The following is a 21996-nucleotide window of genomic DNA, read 5'->3' on the forward strand; positions in this document are numbered from 1 at the left end:
CATTGTGACTCATGTTTGCTCATGTTCATCACGTAATCTGCTATAATCCACAAATTGTTCTCTACATGACTACTACATTGCCAGTTATTCTCCATTTTATCTCCAAATCAAGACTGAACACCTTTTTTGTAGAAATGCTTTGTCTAAGTACAAATTATATTTCAGTTGATCACAAACTATTGGACTCAGCACAAGGGTAACTGGATGAAATTCATTACCTGTAAATGAATCAGACTAAAAGATAATAGGATCATTTGAGAATAATAGGATCATTGGAAAGTAGGACTGGAAGGGACATCACAAGATCACCTAGTCCAGCCTCCTGGTCAAGTGTCTAATTTGTTCTTGAGGATTTCCAAGAATGGAGATTCTACAGCTTCTCCAGGTAGCCCATTCTAATGCTTGACCACCCTTATAGTCAGAAAGTACTTCCTAATCTCCAATCTACATTTCCTCTGCTGCAGCTTGAGGCCATTGCTCCTAGTCCTGTCAGAAGCCTACCTCCATCCTCTCTGTAACTGCCCTTCAGCTATTTGAAGATTGTCATCCAATCCCAACCTTCTCAGTCTTCTCTTCTCCAGGCTAAATAACCATTGTTCTTTCAGCCTTTCTTCGTAAATCATGCTCCTCAGGCCTTTCATAATTTTTGTTGCTCTCCACTGGACTCTTTCCAATTTGTTCACATCTTTCTTGACGTGTGGGGCCCAAAACTGGACATGGTACTCCAGGTAAGGCTTCAACAGTGGTGGAAAGAGTGGAATTATCACTTCCCTTGATTTGATGTAGTGGTCTTATTCTACATTCTAGGACTCTACGTAAACTGTCATTAAGAATATTTTGAAGCCATGATGATAGTGTTTGAGTTACTGTATTGTATTATTATTGTATTTATAACATGCACCTCATTTTTACCAGGGTGTGAAGAGAATAGGATGTGATGAACCTTCTGCTCTATGCAGAAAGTATCACAGACCAACATCTCCCTGGTTCTCACTTTCTTACATGATAAACAGGGAGTGATGGTCATTCACAAAATTCAAAGCTCAAAAATGAATAAATATGGGCAGATGAGTACTTTTCTGAATACAGTCTTCAGAACTTCTCAGAGAAGACAAAAATTCTGTACCTCTGTACACTTGACTCTTGCTCATTAAAATACATGAGTTCCAATTACACCGGAACTTTGCCCGCTGCTACCTTGGTAATTTTCTGAAATTGTGTCCCTTCTTGCCCCGCCCCACCTCGCAAAGTCATAGGAAAGTGCTGAAAGTGTCATAATTCCTGTATCCAATATCTCCCGCTTATGTTTGTTATCCTCAAGGGTCCAACACATAGATTATATGCCTAATTTCCCCCACCATGTCTAAATCATTGGATAGTTAAACTCATTGACTCATGGGAAGAAAGACTATTGTTTTTGTCCTCTTCAGAAACAGGTCTGCATCCATTATGTTAGACAGCCCTGTTCAAATAAGATAAGCCTTGTGTGCAAAGTAGACAGAAAATTCCCCAGTGCATGGACAAACTGTCTCCTTCCAGGAGATGGCAGTCAGCCAGAGAACAATCTCTTTGCAAGCAGTCACACCTTCATTGGATCAGACTTTCTAGACGCAATGATAGAAAACAAAAAATTTCCTTTGGTTGTAGTGTGCAGTTCACAAAGCTTTAAGAATTCTCTATGCTGCAATCCATCTGACTCAAAGCAAAATATCTACCACTGTCTCTCCAACCACCACCCACAGGCTTCATCTGTCACAGTTTATTTATATCAAAGTGACCTTTGAATGATATATAGGGTAGAGGATGCTTAGGGGACACTATACTGGTGATCAAGGAAAATGTCCTACAAGGATACAGTTACAGGGCATTCTCCCTAGAGAAGTATGACAGTTGATCAGCAGTCTTTCCAGATAGAGCCATTTGGCTTAATAGGAACAAGAGTTAGTCATGCTCTTAAATCGGCATCTTCCAATTGCTATGATGACAAACTAATCCATTTGTGAAGTCCCCCTACAAACAAGACCTAGAAGGATACAACTCTTTCAGTGGAGACCATAATCAGTTGAGATGAACACTAAGTTGTTTATTACTTGATTAAAATATCCTTAGCAAGACCAAAAAGAGACATGATTATTTGAAATCTAAGAAACAAAGAAAAAAATCAGAGGATTACCATGTATACACATTGCCCTTCTAAGGAGGGTCTAGTGAATGGTTGAATACAATGCTGCTTTTCTGCCACTGATTCAGTGATGCAGTCCTGAGATAACTGTTCAAATGTACTTCACAACATCCCAGGACAAACTGTTAGCACTTCTTATCTGGGAAATTTGGGGGGGGTTGTCCCAGGACAACAGATATGGATGTCTGAACTACAGCATTTTGCCTACGATAAAATGGTTTCTCCTGGGACAAATGGGACATCTGTATTGCTGACTAAATTAGGAATTAACATCTATGGATCCAGTTCTACTGTCACATATACAAGTTTGGCACTGGTATAGTTTCACTGACTTCAGTTACTTTTGATTTAAATAGATGTAAATGAAAGCATTAATTGTGTATTTTTTCTGGTTTGAAAAAATTATAAAGCTGATATGGAGGATTAAGACATACCTACTCTGTTGATGGCTTCTGAGGATTAAATGAGTAATGTGCTAGGTAAGAGCTAATTATTACTATAAATAATATAAGGTAGTCTGCATATTATTTCTAGATAGTTTTTTTTTTTTTTTTTTGAAGGAATCTTATTTAAAAAGTACCTCTTTATATCCTTGGGGTGTTTCTAATGCATTCAGAGATTGCAACATATATGGCAGGAAGAAACAGAAGCCTATGATAAGGGGTCTAGACCCCAGACATGCTGTTGTGTGATACCAGCCCTTTTCCTAGACTCAGGACATAAGCATCCAGCCTCTCCTCTCAGAATATTTTACATATGTTAACATATGGGCATTCATAACTCCATACCTTGCATGGATGGAGTGTGCCATTATCCTGGGAAACAAACAGCTCTGATTGTGGGGGCATGCCTACACATGATGCCACCATGTGTGTCTACATGTGAACTGCAGCTACTTTGCCATAGCAGCATGCTCCCTCATTATAGCATACTGCTCTGGCAAAGTAGCAGCTAAAAATAACCATGTGCCTGGCATATAGCACAATATGGGCTGCTATCCAAAAGGAAGTTCTAAAGCATGGCACAGTTGCAACATTGCCATATAGGCATGTGTAGACACACCCTGGATATAGCAAGAATCATTACCGGTATAGGTTAGGGACAGAAATTGGACATAAATGGGCATAAGTGATTGGAAACCAATCTAAACCTGTAACAGAACAGAGCTTCAGTGCATATAGACTGGTTTCAATATGGCAGACTCTGGTTTCAGATTGACCTGGATGGATGTAGTATCAGATTGAATCACTTTAGGTTGAAGCACTGGTCTGTTGAACTTCTTCTGTTCCAGATCCTCTCCTGACAGAAGTTAGGTTGCAGTCCCCCAGGATCTTTTGCGGTCTTCCCTGCTAACTCCACCCCAGGTTATCTGCTCCAGCTGAGCCAGGTGGCCCCACCCCCAGACTGTCACAGAACTGAGGCAGCAAAGCCTCTGCTCCATAGCCTGGAGGGGACAGGGAGTGGGGGCAATGGCCCCTTGCTCTGGCCCCAATCCCCAAAGCTAGGATCTGCACAGCAGGTGTGGGGGGCAACCCCCAAGAAAGGGGATTTTCCACTCTGCAGCCCAGCTCTGTCAGGTTGTGAACACCTAGCCCTGCCCACCTTGCCAGTCCCCTGCCTCTCAGCCACAGTCGGCAGAAAAGCAGAAAATGGCTTTCCCCCACCCTGTTGGAGGGGGTGGGCAGGGCGCAAGGCATTCCATTCGCCACCCCTCTTGATGTGCCCCTATGGCTGACAGGTTGGAGGCTAACAAGGGGGTGCCCAGCAGATCTGGGCAACAGGTGTGGGGAAGCCCCTACCTTGGGGGCTTCTCCCACCACCTGCTGTGCAGACCCTGGCTGTGCGGGGCATTCCCCCTCTGCCATCCCCTCCCACAGCTGAGGTATCTGTCTGCCTTGGCCAACTGAAGAGTGAATGTGAGTTCTGTTCATTAATGGTCCAATCTGTGCAGCTTAGAAAAAGCTGCATAGATTGGATCAATTCTGCCTTAGGCTTTTTGACTGTCTGTACTTAGCCATAGAGCACACTAGTTCTGTCAGGCTTTGCAGGCCCACTGCTGCAGCAGTTAGAAATGCTGCATTAAAACTAATGGCACATTTCTTTTGAATCCTGGAATTACTTGCCTGGATTTTAGTGGAATTTATAAGTAATACCTCAGCTATTTTTTAAAACTAAAATTGTATTTTCATTTACAAAGAAATGGTTATAGAAGCATGAAATTTTGTTTTTGGCAAGTGCTGTATTTCTTCCTGAGGTATAATTGAAAATCAGCCTGAAATAGCAAATGCCTTTATACAGATCTAATTTAAATATGCCCTACCCAAAGGGGTTTTCCCTCCCCCACCCTTAAAATGTATTCTCAGAGCCAATCTTCTGTGACTAGTCTTGGTATTTAAGTCAGAGTTCAGTTTCTGAATGAGGTCTGCTTTTGAGTCACATAGGATAATGACTTTTCTGGAGAATAATACCATATATGTTTCAACACTGCCTTTTTTGGCTAGTTAACATGTGATGCTCCGAAATGGGTCTAAAACACTGAATCTCAGCCAGGCTGCTACAACATCCTGGGGTGCTATGAGATCATTTCAAGGGTTCTGTGGGGTGCTACACAATATTAGGACTGTTAGATGTGCAACCCCCTACATATGATTCACAAGATAAACCTAAAGATTTCATATAGGAATCCACTGTGTCAAAAACCTTCTGACCTGTCTTGGTATTTCTGAATTCTTTGCAATAGAAGAATTGCTCTATTACTTTATGTATTTGAAAAATAAGTGAAAACCAAGATCCAGCATTTTCCAAGGGATGCCTTGAGTCTAAAAACTTTGAGAACCAATTGTCTAAACAAATAATTCATAGTTAAAAAATTCTGCCCTTATTTTAGCCTGAGTATTTCTGTTTATGAATTTTCAGCAAGAAACTCACAGTTTGTGTCATATTTGTTCAATATTTGCAGTTACTTGCTGAAATTTCACTTTGACAAATTTTTCCATCAACAATTAATTGTGACTGTTTAATTTTCAAAATGAAACATCTGTTAGTTCTGACTAGATTCATCCTATGGTTTTGATGCTGTTCCCCAATTGGAAAATATCACCCCAATGCTCAGTTCTCCATTGAGAATAATCATATCTAGGAGTTCAGAATGTACCATAAATATTCTATTATATTTCCTTACATTGTCCCATTTCAGAGAATTTTCCTTCCAGGTAACTCAATTGTTAGAATATTTGCAGACAGCCAACACACAAGAGGCGCAAGTATAACTTGAAGCAAATTCAGTTTGTTATTTGAGAATATTCTCAAATAAAAGATGTTTGCCCAGATTCCAGGCTGAACTCTTTAGGGAGTCCATTCTTATCCAGACCTTCCTGGCCAATGAGGACTCCAGGGGAATTTCACAGATGTCTGTGTACATACATGAACAGGACCAGTTGTAAAAAGAATTCAAAGAATGGAAAGTCTGAGGGATCATCATTTTGCTACTTGGAAGAAAAGACCTTTCAGGGGAAAAGATGGGAATTCCAAAGTTTTAGAACACTAATTTAAAAAAGTAATGATATACATATGAATTGCTAGATCTTTAACTAAAGTGTCTTACGTGAGACTATGGGCCTGGTTGCACAGTAATTTGGGGCAGCTCCTGGAGTTCCGAACACCTGGATTGCCCACACAATACCTGAAACTAGTTTTAAGACTCCTTACATTACCTCAGGACAAGATAATTTCTGATCTGTTACCCAGCTCCACCCTCCCCTCCCACTGGCCAGGATCAGGCCCACTGTCCCTTCCCACCTTTCCCAGCTCCCCAGATCCCTCCTGCCCCTGTCAGTTCCCCCTCCACTTCCTTCCAGAGGAGCAGGCAGGGAAGGGTTGGCCTGTCTGTCTGGCCACTGCCTCTGCTCTCCAGGCTAGCACAGCCCAGAGGAGAGCAGGAGCCCAGCTGGGGGAGGGTGGGTGGGAGGTGGGGGCTGAACAGGTAGGTTAACCCTTCCCTGCCTGCTCCCCTAGGGCAGACACCATGGGCAGCCACAAGTAAGCTGGGGCAGAGAAGGTGGGGGGGGCAGCTTTGGGGGTGGGGGAGTGCCAAGAGTGGAAGGGCAGGGGCAGGAAGGAAGCCCAGAAAGGGCGTGGGTGGGGTGGGTATTTTACCTTCACTCCTTCAGGCCCCTGCTGGCCTGAAGAGTAAATGCTCCAACTCAAGATAGCACTATCATGGATCAATACTTATATATAGGCAGCTACAGGTAAGCAGAGGCAGAGAGGGTGGGGGGTAAGCCTGCAGGTGGAGGGGGCAAGGGAGAGGTCCGGAGGGGGAATGGCAGTGGCAGGAGGGAATCCTAGAAAGGGAAGAGAAGGGGGCGGGGGGAGGAAGGAGTATCTCACCTTTCAGTCCTTCAGGTCCCTTTTGGCCTGAAGAGTGACTGCTCCAAACTCAAGAGACCACTAACACTGATCAACATTTATGTGGCTCAACGTTTAACATGTAACAAAGCCCTATCATGCTGCCATAAGACTAAGTAAAATTCACCTGAAAATAGTCTGTTCCATGTTAACTTTGTTTATTTTATTTTGAAATTTCTTAAATTCTTTAGGCATCTTTATTCAAGAGGTCAAGTTCAGAATGCATTTATAATCAGAGGAAAGTAGGGCTGGAAGGGACCTCATGGGATCACCCTTGACTAAACCAGCCCAGCCAAGTGTCTGTCTATTCTGCTCTTGAAAACTTTCAAAGATAGAGGTTCCACAATTACCACAATGCTTGTCTGGGCACTTTCAAAAGTTTAGTAACAAACTTCTAATTGCGTAAGCATCTAGCAAACAGAACTAGGTTGAGATATTGCTTAGGGATGCCTTTGTTTTATCGTGATATTCTAATTCCCTTTCAAGTTGTTTTTTTCTCTTTCACTCTAGTGGGGGGCAACCTTTTTGGCAGGCGGGCCACAAGGGAAGTTCAAAACCCTCTCTGAGTGGCACTCAAGTCCTTTCCCTTGCCCAGTTGGTTGCTCTGCTTTCTTCTCCCTGCCTTGTGTCTCCTGCATGATCTGTTGCTCTGTTATCTGTTCTTCCCCTATCTTTCACTGGATTCCCTGCTTCCTCCCTGCTTCATGCCACATATGAGGGGTTGGCGCATGTCATGGGTTGGCCAAGCCTGCCTAGTGGTTAGAATAGTCACCCAGGAAGTGGAAGAGCTAGTTTCTAGGCCCTCTTCAGAGGAGATTCACTGCAGGGAACTGTACTAATCACTATGATATAAAATGTAATAGACCCTCAGCCCCTCCTGAGGTTGAAGCTGGCCCCCAGGGCAGCCAGAAATTTAAGAATCAAGGGGCTAGAAGGAGAGTAAACATGAGGTAGCATGTGTCTGTATCCTCTCATTACGGCCCTTGTGAGGGAATGCTGACTTTTGATCCAGTTTTCAAAGGATTATACAGATCAACTTGGGTACCTTACTTCTAAGTCCTGTTTAGTCATTTCTAAGTCTTTTTAGTGCTTATTCAAGTTCACACAGGATATCTCCTGGGTTTCTAACTCCTTGAACCATTCTTTCTTTCCCAGTGCAAATTACATAGTTACATAATTCCACACAGACTAGTATCATAGGGTGCAGCTACATGTGCACTTTACAAGGCTCATCTACATGTTCATTAATGCACCATGGTTACTGTGTATTAAGTTTAGTATTTGCTTAACCAAGTACTAAATCAATAGGTAGTAACTTGTGCTACTGCAGAGTAGCACCGCTGCATGGGTTTTATTGACACTTACTGCACAGTAGTCTAACACTACTGCGCAGTAGCGTATTAGCACGGATTTTTCCCAGCGCGCTACTGTGCAGTGTTGATAGGCTACTGCACAGTTAGCATCTTGTGTAGACAGGCCCACTGTGGAGTAGAGTAATTATCTGCAGTAAAGCTTCACCATCTTACATGCACTGGTATTAGGGTGCAGTAAACTAATCAACTCTGCCATAAGATTGTACAATTGGGGACAGTACTGTCTTATGGCAAAGTTATTTGCTGTGCTGAAACATGCATGTAGGCAATGACAACAGGTGTAAATTGCACCCGGTCAGCCCAGCCAGCAGAGGCTTGGACGATTGTAAAGTATGAACTAACTCCCCTCCCATTGCATCCTGGCCCATGGGACACCCCCTGTTCTTCCTACCCCCAGGGCTCCCCCCCTGCCCCTTGGGGTGCCACCCTAATTTGTGGCTCCCCCTGCCCATGGGACATTACTTATCTTTGGCTCTTGTACTGTCTGTACAGTACAGGGGGCAGGCAGGGAAGGGTTAACCTGCCTTTCTGGCCCCTGCCATTGCTGGGCTGCTGCTCTTCTGGCCCAGAGAATGGCAGCAGCTGTGGCACCCTTCCCTGCCTGCTCTCCCAAGACAGACAGGAGAGGCATCCACAAATAAGGGGGCAAGGAGTGGGGATCTATGGTGCTGAGCTGGGTGCAGAGGGGTTGGGGGTACACAGGGCCCAATCCTGGCCTAGCATGTGTTCCTAAGACCTCTTAGGTCTCTCAAATATCTCTTGAAATATTCTCCTTAACATTTTATACACTTGTTTGGTAAAGAAAGGAATTAGGGGGTCTTTGCCCTTTCATTTTATAATTTTACTTGAAATCTATTGTTGGGCCTACATTTCATGTACCTGAGTCTCAACTCACTTGAATTATTTAACACCCTTGAATTCAGTTGAGTTCCAAATAATTCACACTGACTTAAATCAGAAGAAAATGAGGCCCTACATGTGTCACTTTTGTGTCCAGGCTTTTGAGAGTTAAAGCACAAATTGCTCAGGTTCATTTCTAAATTCTAAAGCACGGTGCTGGCAAGTATACACTTGAATCATAGGCCTCAGATGTGTGGAATCATATAACTTTGCATTTTTAAGTTACCTTTTAATTGCTGACCTACAAAGTCTTTTATAATTATTACTAACAGCTTATGAAGATTTTTTAAAAACAGCCAGATATTTGTGTTTTTTGAGCAGGAAGTCTTTAGACTATCCTCAGCTGCTGTAATTTGGCCTAGTTCTATTGATGTAAAATGAATTAGGCCATTTTTAAGCAGCTAAAGTCACTTCATGCCTGTTCCCTTTGCTTTTTGTATGTAGTCTATCCATTGCCCATGAAATTTATATAAACACAGCCACAGTTTTGTTACAATATGAATGATAAAGTATAACGTACAGATCTCTGTTAGTAAAAGCTTTTCTATTATGTACCAAGATGTATTCCCTGTAGTTTTTAGTTCCTCATTCATAAGGATGAATAGGAAGGCCTGAAATAAGAGAAGAAAATATATTTAAAGGACACAGAGGAAAATGTACCACAACATTAACTTCAAAACAAAGCTTTAATATCTTTTTGTATAAATAAATGCGTTCAGATAAATGGTAGAGAGAAAGATAGGGAGAAAGGTGTGATGTGCTTATATAAAGGCCTGATGCTAATTCTCTTTCTTTTCTTTGTTCAGTGTCATAGTTTTCTGTAGACTATAACCTTTCTTTTAAAAAATAAAATCTCTAGGTAGAATTCATCTGGTTCTTCTGCTGCTGCTTCATTAGCATTTCCTGTTTATCAATGTTGTTGTAGTGAAAAAAGAAAGTGCAAGGTTTTGTTGTTGTTGTTTAATGTGCTATTTGCTATGGAAGTTCCTGGATTGAAGAATTGCTTAGAAAATTGCAGTTGATCCTCACTGATCTTAATTTGAGCTGTAATTTTTTCTGTCTACAGAGCAGTAAGGATTTGCATAATGCTATAAACAAAATATTCAGGCTATGTACAGTAATGTTAAGTTGAAAAGAGAGTATTATATGAAAATTCAAGCTGTCTAAAATTGCTACAGGGTACACGAATGGTACTAAGCATTCAAAATAAAATAATTTATCAATCATATAAGCAAAATATGTAACACAAAGACAAAAAATGTATACATTTTAAAGAAAGATTAAAATATTAAAATGATATTATGTCATATTTATTCCTAAGGGAACTCACATGAAGAACTCATTAAAGATTCAGAATTAAAATGTGGCTAAAATATAGGGGGGAAAACATTTCAGAACCAATATAAAAACCCTATGAAAATAAAGATAAATTGTTGGCATCTCATTATTTCAATTGAAACCTATGTTTCTCCCTTGAGACTAGTGGGCTGTGGGGCTCTCTGCTCCACAGCAGAGTTGGCCCCTCCCCTCTGCTTCCTGGCTGAGACTTGCAGGCACAGCAGGATCTGCTGGCTTCCCTGTACCCTTTCCCCTCCCCTGCACCACTTGCTGCTTAAGAGAGATCCCTCCCTCCTCTCTCCTGCAGCACAGACCATGGCCAGCATGTGGTATGTAAGGCAGATAGGACAGTATCTGGGTAGAGCTTTTTGGAGGTAATCAACAGCTCAAATGGTAATGTCCCTGCATTCCTTCCTTTGGAAAATGCTGTTTATAAAGAGCTTGAACTAATGATCAAGTCTTTGTTTTCTGAGGGGGTGCTAAATGCTGATAGCAGAGCTGATAAATGGTTTGTTATCAGGGTGGGGGGGAGCCCCTCCCTAATCACAGCATCTTGCCAGGTCCTGGCCATAGGCCCCTAAGCTCAGCACTGTGGAAGGGTGGGAAAAGCATTCTGGCGCCCCCCAGCTTCTAGCCTAAGCTACTGCAAGCATATGCCAGCATTTTTTCAGTCCAAGGGGGATGTCTCTGTGCCTACAAAGTGATTTAGCCTTGCCAGGTTAGACTAACCTGCAAAAATTGAATCAATTCAGGCTCAGGCTTTCTGAATGTCTGCTCCTAGACAGGGTGTTTAGAGATTGGGGGTACATACGCATGCGTATGTGGGGGAGAGTTGAAAGTGTTATTGTATCATCTGATTATATTTTTTTAATCTGTGGGTTTTCCCTGAACATAACACAAGAGTGTGGTAGTAAATTTAAAATACAGAGATTTTTTAGCATGGATACTATTACAATTAGTAGTTTTACTACTTCTTCATATAAGCATGATTAATAAGGTATTTTTTATGTTAAAAAATACAGCTCACTAAGTTAAGCATTCGTACTTCAGATTTGACAACAGTTTAGTGGAAGAGCTTACTCTGTTCAACATGTAATTATTTAGAGCTGTTGTCCACCCCTCTTGGCAGTTTACAGATATCTCTTGATAGGGTCAGGACCTGTGTGCATGGAGGAGGCAGGAATTGCTTGGGACATGTAACAGGAGTCAGAGGTGGCATTTGAGAGACAAATATTGTCCTCACCTTGGCTAAACAGAAACATCCATGGAAATCTAATACTACTTTTCTCCATATTACTTATCAATAGCTTAGTCCTTGGTGGGGAAATCAACTTTTAAGGGATCCTCAGGGGACCCCATTGTGAGAGTCCCTGCCAAGGAGTAAGGATTACCACTGGTACCCTAGTGCCTTGTGTCCAGTCAGTCTAAGGTTTTAGAGCAGTTCATTATAGGGGAAAATACGTCTCCAGTGGAAAAAGGTTGAAGCAACTCAAACTCTGTTCGTGGAATTTTCTTTCCTTTGGTCCCCTATTGTACGTTTTACTATAAGTGGGAACAACCCCAGCCTACTGTTTCTATTCCAGCATTTCCCAGGGGACAAAAAGCACACTATCATTGAAAACCCCCAGAAGTTAATGGGGGGGGGAGAAGGTTGCCTGAGTAAGAACATTGGGGCATCTTTTAACAAAATACAAGTGGAAAGGATTTTGAAATTTACTACAAACCTGTGTTGGTAAGTTAGTACATATTCTACCATCTAGTGACAGGAAAAATTCATTGACCAGCTGAAGATGGTACTAGAAATGTATGATAAAGAATTAGGAGACCCTAATCCTTCAGTGCACTGCTAAATAGGTGGCAGAAACTGAAGAAATGGCTACAGAGGCAAATCTATGCAGAAAACTTTTCAAGCTTCTTGCAGTCTGAGGATGGGCTGGATCTATCAAAAACTGTAAGTAGTTCTGCACAAAAGTTAATGCTGCAGTCTGGCTCTTTGCCCTGATGCTTCCCACATCTCTTCATACCAAACCCCATTTTGTTATGGTTGCAGATAGCTTGAAGTTTGGACACCTTCTAAGCAGGACTTTTTGTGTTAGTAAAAATCAAACTGCTTGTATATAAATTTGGAGGTAGGATTTGTGGTATTCCAAATCATGTACACCCTTGGCAGCAAGGACTGTACTAGTAAATCTTTAGTCAGTACTAATTTAAAAAGTGAAATTACATCATTTACATTTTAGAATAAAAAAGAGACAACTTGAGGATGTTACAGTGCCCTGAAGAACACTGTAGAATAATACTATGACTGGGGGAAAAAAAGCAGCTGACCTTAATGTACAACTCTGTCTATGAAAAGTGGATCATTTCCTGGGTGTTGTTCTGTTCCTTTCATTTTCAAGTGAATTCAGTGAGAGTGGAAGATATTTGGCACTTCTCAGAATCTGGACCTAAAAAAATAGCAGCAAAGTTCTTACCAGTGCTTCTTTAGTCCAGGAGATCTTCCATACTGATACCACAGCTACAACAACTGAACAATGCCATATTTTCATTATGTCATTATATGCAGTTCCATTCACAGTGTCATGATTCATATTACATAAATGACAGATAGCTGTAAGAAAATAACTCCATGTTGTGGGGTTTAATGATATAGTGATTTTCATGACAGCAAAGTAAAAGTGATTTGGAGTGTCATCTAATCTTTAGGATGTACATGTAGTACCATTATAAAAAAAGCGGGGGCTAAAGAACCAAGGCCAAATTTCATTGGCTTTCTTATACTTCATTTCTAAAGATAATAAATACAACCCCATTATGCATTATCCGTTTGCCCTAAAAATATTAGCTAATCCGTAATTACAGCCGTGTAAACTAGTATTTAATATTGTGTTATGCAATTTCCTAATTGGCATTTTGGTACTATTAACAGACTTTTTGTCCCTACACATGGTGCCACTCTAAAGTGCATATCACTCTAAATATGCATACCTACACTGGGCTCAAGATATATCTCCAAATTAAAAAAATATTAATCAATAGGTATAAAAATTCCCATAATATAACATGGAAATAAAAAGTAAAACTAAACAATGTTGAGAGTAACACCTGCCTGGAAGATTCCGCATTTCTAAAAGTTACTGTCATAATTTAATTTTGTACTAATAAAAGACATGGGACCACATTACCGTATTTCTTATAAATGACAGAAAATTCTAAAACTACATCCAGATTAATGGATTTGAATGTGTATAATATGTTGCTAAAATAGAGTCAAGTTTGATCTTTTAACCTGTAACTGAGGTGAGGAAAGAAAGGATGAATTCCATTCCTGGCAGTAATATAGTTCAGAGCTTAGTAAACTCTAATGCCGTTAGTATGAAATACTCTAAGGATCTTCCTTGGAACCTAGAAAACAGAAGTCTGGCACATATTATGATGAGCTAGGAGTTAATGGAGATGCTCCATAGGTTAAGATATATGCTCTTTCTGACTTGGCCAAGAACTTTGCGCAGTCCCCAGAACACAGTGTTCATACAGTGTGCATTGGTGGGGGAGAGGTTAACGTGAGGGTGTGTCATAAATAGCAGTAGATGAATTTCCATGTAAGGTAGATTCTGAATTATGGTATCATAGCAATACCAAACTTTAAAGCTATGCTGGTGGTTTATTCAGTCTATACCTATCTTAAAGCTATTGGCATTCAGTAGAAAAGTTCTGTAACTTCATGAAGTATTTTTATTCATATCCCTGGATTATGACAGGGAATAAGAACAGGAAAGGACTTTCCCATAATGTTTAAGAAAGTGTTGGGTGGTACAGCCAGCTAAAGGGCTAGTCAGAGACCCACATCACCAAATGTTTCTGGTATCAACTTAGGACATGGCTTTCACTTAGTGGCCTTTTCACACAGGGCCATATGAACTAGCCAAACATAACAAGAATGGACACATTTCTCTTGCGCAGAAATTCAGTTTAAAGCACCAATATTACACAGCAGCAGCCTCCATTGCATCATCTTGACCTGTTAGTCCAAGATGTATCTGTGTCAGATGCCTCATATTGCTATATAATGTTTCTCTTTCATTTTTCCCTACATGCAGCACCCTCAAACAGCTTTTGGCCATATTTCAGCAACACAAAAAGTATTTAAAGTTACTGTAGGGTTTGAGGGGCTGTGGTCTCTCAACATATTGGTGGAAACAAACAGCTGGGTGGAAGTGGACACTTTCTTTTATCTCAGGGATGTCAATGTCAAACTCATTTGGCCCTGCAGCCTGGACAAGGGTTGCTGGGTTGATCTGTGGACTGGATCAGGACCACGCATTGGAACTAGTACACAGGGCCAGTTCAGCGGGTTTCCAGGTGCAGTGCATGCCCCATGATGGCCTAATGTGTTGCATGCAGCATGTGTCCCAGAAGTGGGCCAGCGTGTGCTGCATATGGCATGTGGGGATGGACTGACTGCATGCACTGCATGCAGCACAGGGGCTTGGCACAGGCTATGCGCTACATGTGGCACCTCCCTGGACCAGTCCTGCGCACTGGCTCTTGTACAGCCCGGTCTTGACCAGAGCCAATGGTCAGGGCCAGTCCAGTGCAGGCACTTCATGCAGTGTGCACTCTGGACTGACCCCCTGTACTGCATGTAACATTGTGGCACTGGAGCAGCCTGAATGCCAGACTGGCTCTGCATGCCATATGGGGCTGAGACTCACAGGCCAGATCACAGGGCTCCACAGGCTGGGTGCAGCCTGTGGGTCATATGTTTGATGCCCTTGTTTTATTTAGTATTGGCTTTGAACCTGGTGGTGGAACCATTTGGAAAACAAAATGCTAAGCCATCTCTTCATCAAAATATGCCTGTAACGTTTCATAAAAGTATATCAATCAACACAACCCACTACATGCCAACCTGACCCTTCTAAAACTGAATACCCACTTGCTTTTTTGTATTTTGTAGTTGTTTCTTTTTAAGTTCTCATGCATACCAGTATAGTGCACTTCTTGTTACTGTTTCTCTTTTGTAGGACATATGGCTAAGCATTTCAACTAAATATGCAAATTAAGATGAATACATATTTCCTGGGGTATATTTTTAACAAGCTATATAAAGAATTTTTTTTATACTACCGGTATTTACAAGAGATACTATGATTGGTGTTCTATAAATACCTAAGAACTTAAAGACAGATTAGATATAAAATTTGCTTTAAAGGCAGGCCATCAAAAGTAGCTCTGACAGTCTGTGAATTAAAATAAATATTTGCTGGGGGGGTTTTAATGTAAAAAGAACTGGAGTATGTATAAAGTTAGGTCCCTTAGCCCTTAGGCATATCCTTTAGTGTGGTGTGTTTTCATTCTTGTTCTCTTTCTGCTCATGAATAACTCCATTGTGGCAAATGGAGTTATCTACGTGTAATACTGGTATAAGGTAAGTTTCCTTATCTCTTCATAAGAAGCTCTATCCTATTACCATAAGTGCTGAGCAACAGCTCCAGAAGATGCTGAAAAAATTGAACTTCCCATGTAGCTCTTTGCAAGAATGAGGCCTAAATTATCACCATTTCTTTTTAAGCTTCTGAAACAGTTTTCTCTAGCAGAGAACTCCGGTTGTTGCACTCATTTTGTGACATGAAAGATTGGATAAGAAACCCTCCGCAAGAATGATGCCAGTACCACTCAGTTTGCTGGCAGGAAATGAATTGCTGTCTCCAAATAATTTATGTAGCATAAATACTGTGCTTTCAAAGGCCCTTGGATTCAGGTGGTAGCTTTATAGGAGCTCCTGAATTTAAAGCTCTGTCCTAACTAGGAGATTTTGGTACCAAAGTTTAGGCAGCTCATAGCAGTTCACAGTACTTAGCCACAAAATCCCAGTAGGTTTTACAGCATGTTCTCTTACAATGTATCTTGGAATGTGGGAACAGTGCATCATGGGAAATAGATGCTTCACAGAAGGCAATGTGACTCCTTGGTGTTAACCCTATGCAATGCTAAATAGCCATTCTTTGTCTATTACCACACTTTACACACAGGTTTTTTGAAAGCCTAGTCCTTTGTACTTTCTCTCCATGCCATCTGCATGAACGCTTAAGAGAATTCCACCATTCTTGATTCCATTCTCTTTTGTTTCTTCACCAAATGGATAATGGGAGTATGAAACTGGGAGGTTGTTATGTTCTATATGCAGAAGTATACAAGGAAAATGAATGTATGTTGAAGTCCACTGTTGCTGTGGCCATTTTCACTGAGATTTGCACAACCATTGGGCATGACCTTAAGTCAGTCTAGAAGAAATCATTGTAATGTCAGAAACAGTTGGATTCCCAAATTGTGGAAACGCAGTAAGACAGGATTTATCCTGATTGTGGTACTCCTGGCCTCTGAATACATCAGTAGGAAAGGGTCCTCCTTTCTAATGATGCAAGCATTTGTAGATACCCGGGGCAGTTCTCAGACATTAAGATTGGCTGATCAGGGAAGGTACAGGCAAAACTGCTAATTGAACACTATTGGGAGTACTAAAATTCCATTCTGGGAGACCCAACCAACCTACTAGTCTCTGGCTACCCAGCCTTTTCTCTAGCTTTTGAGAGTATATAGTGTTAACCTGGATAGCAGCAAAGATGGGTTTAATTTCTGACTAACCAAATATAACCTGACAGTTTGGTCTGCTTTGGGGGATATGAAGGAGAGTGCTGAATATCTCACAGTGAAGCTGGAATTAAGAGCCAGGCATCCCCATCATTATTTCTGCCTGCTGTGTCCAGACCAGTAGTTGCAAGGCTAAAGGGGAATCACGGTAGAAGAAGAGATGGACAGATTCTATGGACTTTGCAACATCAGATACAAAGAGTATGACTATATGACACAAAACAGAGGTAAGCAAAACTACCTGAACTAGGACTTCAAGTGCCAGCTGCCAAACTGGGGGCAATATAGCCATGTTTGTGCAGTGTTTCATCTGGCCTAATTAGCTTTGCTGAACCTCTTGAGAAGCAGAACTAAATAGCCTGAGTAGCATAAATGTAGCTATACGACCTCCAGGTTAGAAGCTACCATGCACAGAGCTAGTGTTTCCCTGAGTCATACATTACCCAAGGGCATAAACTAGAGCCCATCTTGATGTTGTTGGATGTGGGAAGAAAGTCTGTTGCATTAACACTGTCAAAATTATGGTCTGTAAAGTCAAGAAGGAAGAGGCATAGATAATGCAAGTTGTTTATCACTACACTGCCTAAAGCCTGTATATCTAAAGTTGTAGTTTTCTTTGTTACCCACAGGCATCAAGGGGCATTCTTGGAGTGGTGCTACTGTTTGTGGGTTCAGTGTTTTCCTTGGGATAAAAATGGAGCGGTGCAGGATGTAGTGTACAACATCAACAACTTTCTTCAGCATTTTACCTGATGCTTAAGTAGATTCATAATGTCCTCCTCCCACTTAATTATGCACTTGCCTCCTCATCTGCCCTTCTTTGAAGATGTTCTCTTTTCATTCCTTCTCCCAGAGCACTCTTTCTGCTTACTGTTTCTCAGTCAGGCTCATGCATTACACCAAGGAGGGACATACCCTCCCTGGAGCATGTTCATTGGTTCCTTCTCAATATCAGTCTTTCTGTTGAGGATATTCTTTTCAGGAACACTCCAACCAGGGACACACTTAAAGACAAGGAAGTTGACTTACAAGGATAGCAAAGAGGGAAAGGTACCTGTAAAATTCATGAAGTATTCTTCTATATATTTGGAATGGGCAGAACTGCTGAGCCAGCATGTAGGGAAGGGAAGCCTGTTGTAAGAAACACCAACTAATGGTGTCATGTTGAGTTCAGTCGAGTAATAACATTCCTGTATTTCAAAGGTGGCTTTGGGGGAGGATTGTGCAGGAAGGGAATTGCTGAAAGGGCCAGAAAAGTAAAAGTTAAAGAAAATCATTCATTACAGGGTGTTCTGATTTTGACTGATACTTCACTGTGGAGAGTAACCAAGGTCCAGAGAAAGGAAGTGCTCCAAGGCAGGCAGGGGAAATGCTGGCAGCTTCATTGTTAATCTGCTAATACACAGTTCACCATAAGTGATGGTGCTGATGGAAAAGCATGCAGAGCAATGCAAAAGCAGTCCTATCATGGTAGAAAAAACAAAGCAGCTTTGTATAGGGAACTCAAGGGAAAAATAGGGCTGTTTTTGTTTGAGCACCGTATAAAACAGAAATCTCTGTGCACGTGAACAAGATTATCTGCAAGGAAGCACAGGCTGAGCAGGCAGCATTAGCTCCAGTTGCTGCAAAAAGATTTTTTTCTGGAGACCAGAAAAAAATAGCTGGAGACCTGGACTCTACCTCACTTGTATTCCTCCCACTTTTGTCTACCTCAGTAAGGATATGAGTAAACACCTGAACAAAACCATGTTTACATGTCTGCAAATAATTTTTCCAGGTAAAACAAAACATCACAATGTACCATCCCACTTAAACTATACACTATTTATTTGGATTATCTATTTATATTATGTATCAGCCCCATTTTCTGACTGGAAAAATACATTCATTAATGTGCTTTTCTTAATGTGCATTAAATTGAGTACCTCCAATGTGAAATACTAAATGCTCATTGAATTGCCATACTGCACAGTAGTGAAAGCATTTTTTTTTAGTGATGCGTAATGAATAGTAGCCTATTTTTCCTGAGCATTAGTGTATTAGCATATTTTTTCAGTGATGTTTAAATGCATACTAATATAGGCTATTGCACATTAAAGTGCATGTGTAGCAGGGAGCTTAGATTTCTCAGCCCTTATCATTTACTATCTGGTAAACCTCTATGAAATAAACCATTATTCCCAATCTACAATTCCTTTTGGTTTACGCACATGGAAAAGAGCACTGTATCAAAAACTGGATTGGGGTCACTGAGAAGGAATGAATGAAAGAAACGAGAGAGAAGTAGAAAGAAAGAAAAACTACAAATCTACTACCTTTCTTTCCCTTGATACAATGTGTTCATTGGGACTAGCTCTGGCTTTGGCTGTCACTGCCCAAATGGTGGTCTGGGTCTGCATTGCCATCCCCTTCCTTCTTGTCCAAAGTAATTGTCCTCCTTTTCTTTGCAGTAGAGTTGGAGAAAACCTTGTTAAACCTGAAGAAAACACTCCTTAAAGATGGTATAGCTTTTGGGTATTTTGTTTTGTTTGGTTGTTTGTCTTAATTAAGGGTGATCCTATGATAGGTCTGGTGGAGATCCTTGGTCTTGGTCTTGGCCTGGAGTCGCTTAATATCCCACTCTCATACCCTTCAGCCCTCCTCTGACATCCTAATAGGCTCCTAATAGACATCTCTATTCCTGCAGTTCCCATGGAGTTGAATTTCAACAGCTTCCTATCCTCAGAAGATGCAAATATCCAGCACTTCTTTCTTGCGCAAGGCAGGAACACAGAGTTTGGTGTGCATTTCTCTTAATAGCCAGCCATGTTTTTCTATTCATACATGCGGGCTACTAGAAAGAGATGCTTTTCCAAAATAAAGGGCATGTTTAAATGGAGGGAAGACTTCCTGTTAGTTTGATCGTAGATAGTGGAGTTCAAAACTGTAGCCACAATGGTTTTCTAGTGAAGGACTGCTACACCAATAGAAGTAAAGTTAGGCATATATAGGCTTTATGTTGATGACTGTACAATGGTTGAAGTCTTTGGTTACTTGGGGAGGCATTTTACATAGCCCACACACACTTGGAGAGTTATAGGTTTACTGACATCTAAATTCTGTCAACAAAGCTTGACTTCTTTCAGGAAAACATTCTAGTGTAGATTAGGTTTAAACTGTGGCGGTTATTTCAGTTTAAATGAACATCCAGACTACAGGTCCCTATATCATTCTAATAAAGGTAATGCTAACTTTTATTTAGATTAGAGCATGTAAATCACAAAGCTAGTGATTATGATGGGCTTCCCAGTCAGAAGGTAAATCCATAAATTGGGGGGGGGAATAAAAACTGAATATATACTGAATAATTTAATCAACAGTAATAAATAAGTCTAACTTGTATATAAAATGTATCATATATCATTCACAAAATATTTTATTAATCAGATTTTTCAAATATTCTCTTTAGAATGCCAAATGCCCTGTCATTCTCAAATTAATTATTACTATTTTATTAGAAACATCCATTTAAAAGAATATTTACAGAATGAAATGACACTTTTGAAAGGCTGTCTTGATAAATATTAGATATGTAAATAATTAGTTGATTTGCTGCTAAATTGTTTACTTATAGTTTATTAATATTTTCTTACACTGTCTTTTTATTTTAAATGAGTCTTGGTTAGATTGTTTAAAGCTTATACTAAAATAAAGGTTTTTAGCAATAGCATTTAGTTTGTACAGTATTTAAAAGATAATAACTTACTAATCCTTACTCAGACCTTTTGAAAAAGAAAGTGTGATTATCTCCACCATTTAACAAAAGAGAAATTTAGGAATAACCATTCTACAAAAAGGAAACTCTAAATGTTGCAGTTTCTGGAGTTCAGACACGCTCATCTGTTTCAGTGGAGTTGTCTCCTTGTAGGAAAGGAGAGATTTACTGCATCACTTCATAAATCCCTTGTGCATGTCTCTTGCTTTCTGTCTTCTCCCAAGCTAGCAGAGTTTGAATTTATAGCAACCAAGCCCTGGAAGTTCTTTTGTAGGGTTAGCAGGGAAAAAAGAGGGAAACCTATCCTGAAGTCAAAAATCCACTTATATAGCATGCTGTGCCCTGCATCGTGAATCAAAAAGGAGAGCACTGATTCCTAGTAAAGAGATGAAGTAATTTTCCCAATGTGAGACAAGGAGCTAGTGACAGAACTGGGATTAAAGCTCAAGAGCTCTTGGTTCCCGCACTGAAAGCCAGGTGATGCCACTGATTTTCATGCAGATTGACTTCAATGGGGACTTCTGTTTAAAAACTAACATCAAGATACAGCCCTGGGCTGTATAACTGACAGTTTTCTGAAGCAACAAAGGTAACAAATAATATTCTGGTTGAATTCAGTCTAAAAATAAGCATTTTATTGGCCAATTTATGAACTTGAATTGGCAGCATTCTCAAGGAAGGCTACTTGTCTGATGATAAAATCACTCAGACTGATGAGTGCCTGTACAGGAGTTCTCTGCAAAAGGAACCAGGTAGTTTCACAGAACAGCAATAATTAACACTATGATGGTAATTTTATGGTATGGCTTGCACTGATTTAAAATATTACAAGAGAACAATGTTGCATTTGAATAACTGTTTTTGTCCTTTGTCATACAGCTGATTTATTAGTATGGATGTCACTACATTGAATGTTTTTATTCTTTCATACAATCAATTCATGTTTAAAGTTCTGCAAACACATTTTAAAAGATGAGTGTAGCAAAAAAAAAAAAATGATGTTAACTTCCATGTTCACATGTCTGAACTTTGCCAGCAATCTCCAGGTATGTTTAGGAACATATTGCATGAGACAGTATGTAACTTTTGAGAAATGTCTACACACCAGCTTTCATAAACCTTTATTCTGTCTTTAGAATTTGGAATGATGGGAGATCATACAATTAAAAGTCAGCGACCTCGATCTGTTCATGAGAAAAGGGTGCCTCAGGAACAAGCTGATGCTGCTAAATTTATGGCACAAACTGGTAATACATCAGTTACATTTTTCTATTTACTGTTGTTATTTTTAGCAAAGCCACTGCATGTTTCCATGATCTTTTGCTGCATATTTGTCAGTTTCTGAGCTGATACTTTTTTTGAACCATTTATTATTATTTTTTTTCACC

At 40.4% G+C, this 21996-nt stretch overlaps 1 protein-coding gene across 3 annotated transcripts in view; it reads left to right on the top strand.

Annotated features, from left to right (window-relative positions):
* The window catches only part of ADGRB3 (adhesion G protein-coupled receptor B3), a 706322-nt gene that overhangs the window by 235156 nt on the left and 449170 nt on the right, over positions 1-21996 (top strand). For all 3 annotated transcript variants that reach the window (XM_090034594.1, XM_090034587.1, XM_090034599.1), the window contains one exon: positions 21745-21855. In XM_090034594.1, coding sequence (XP_089890720.1) covers positions 21745-21855 — 111 coding nt within the window. The remainder of the gene's footprint in view (positions 1-21744; positions 21856-21996) is intronic.

This window comes from Crocodylus siamensis, chromosome 1 (assembly GCF_052110815.1).
Source record: "Crocodylus siamensis isolate JL-2025a chromosome 1, ASM5211081v1, whole genome shotgun sequence".
NCBI lineage: Eukaryota > Metazoa > Chordata > Crocodylia > Crocodylidae > Crocodylus > Crocodylus siamensis.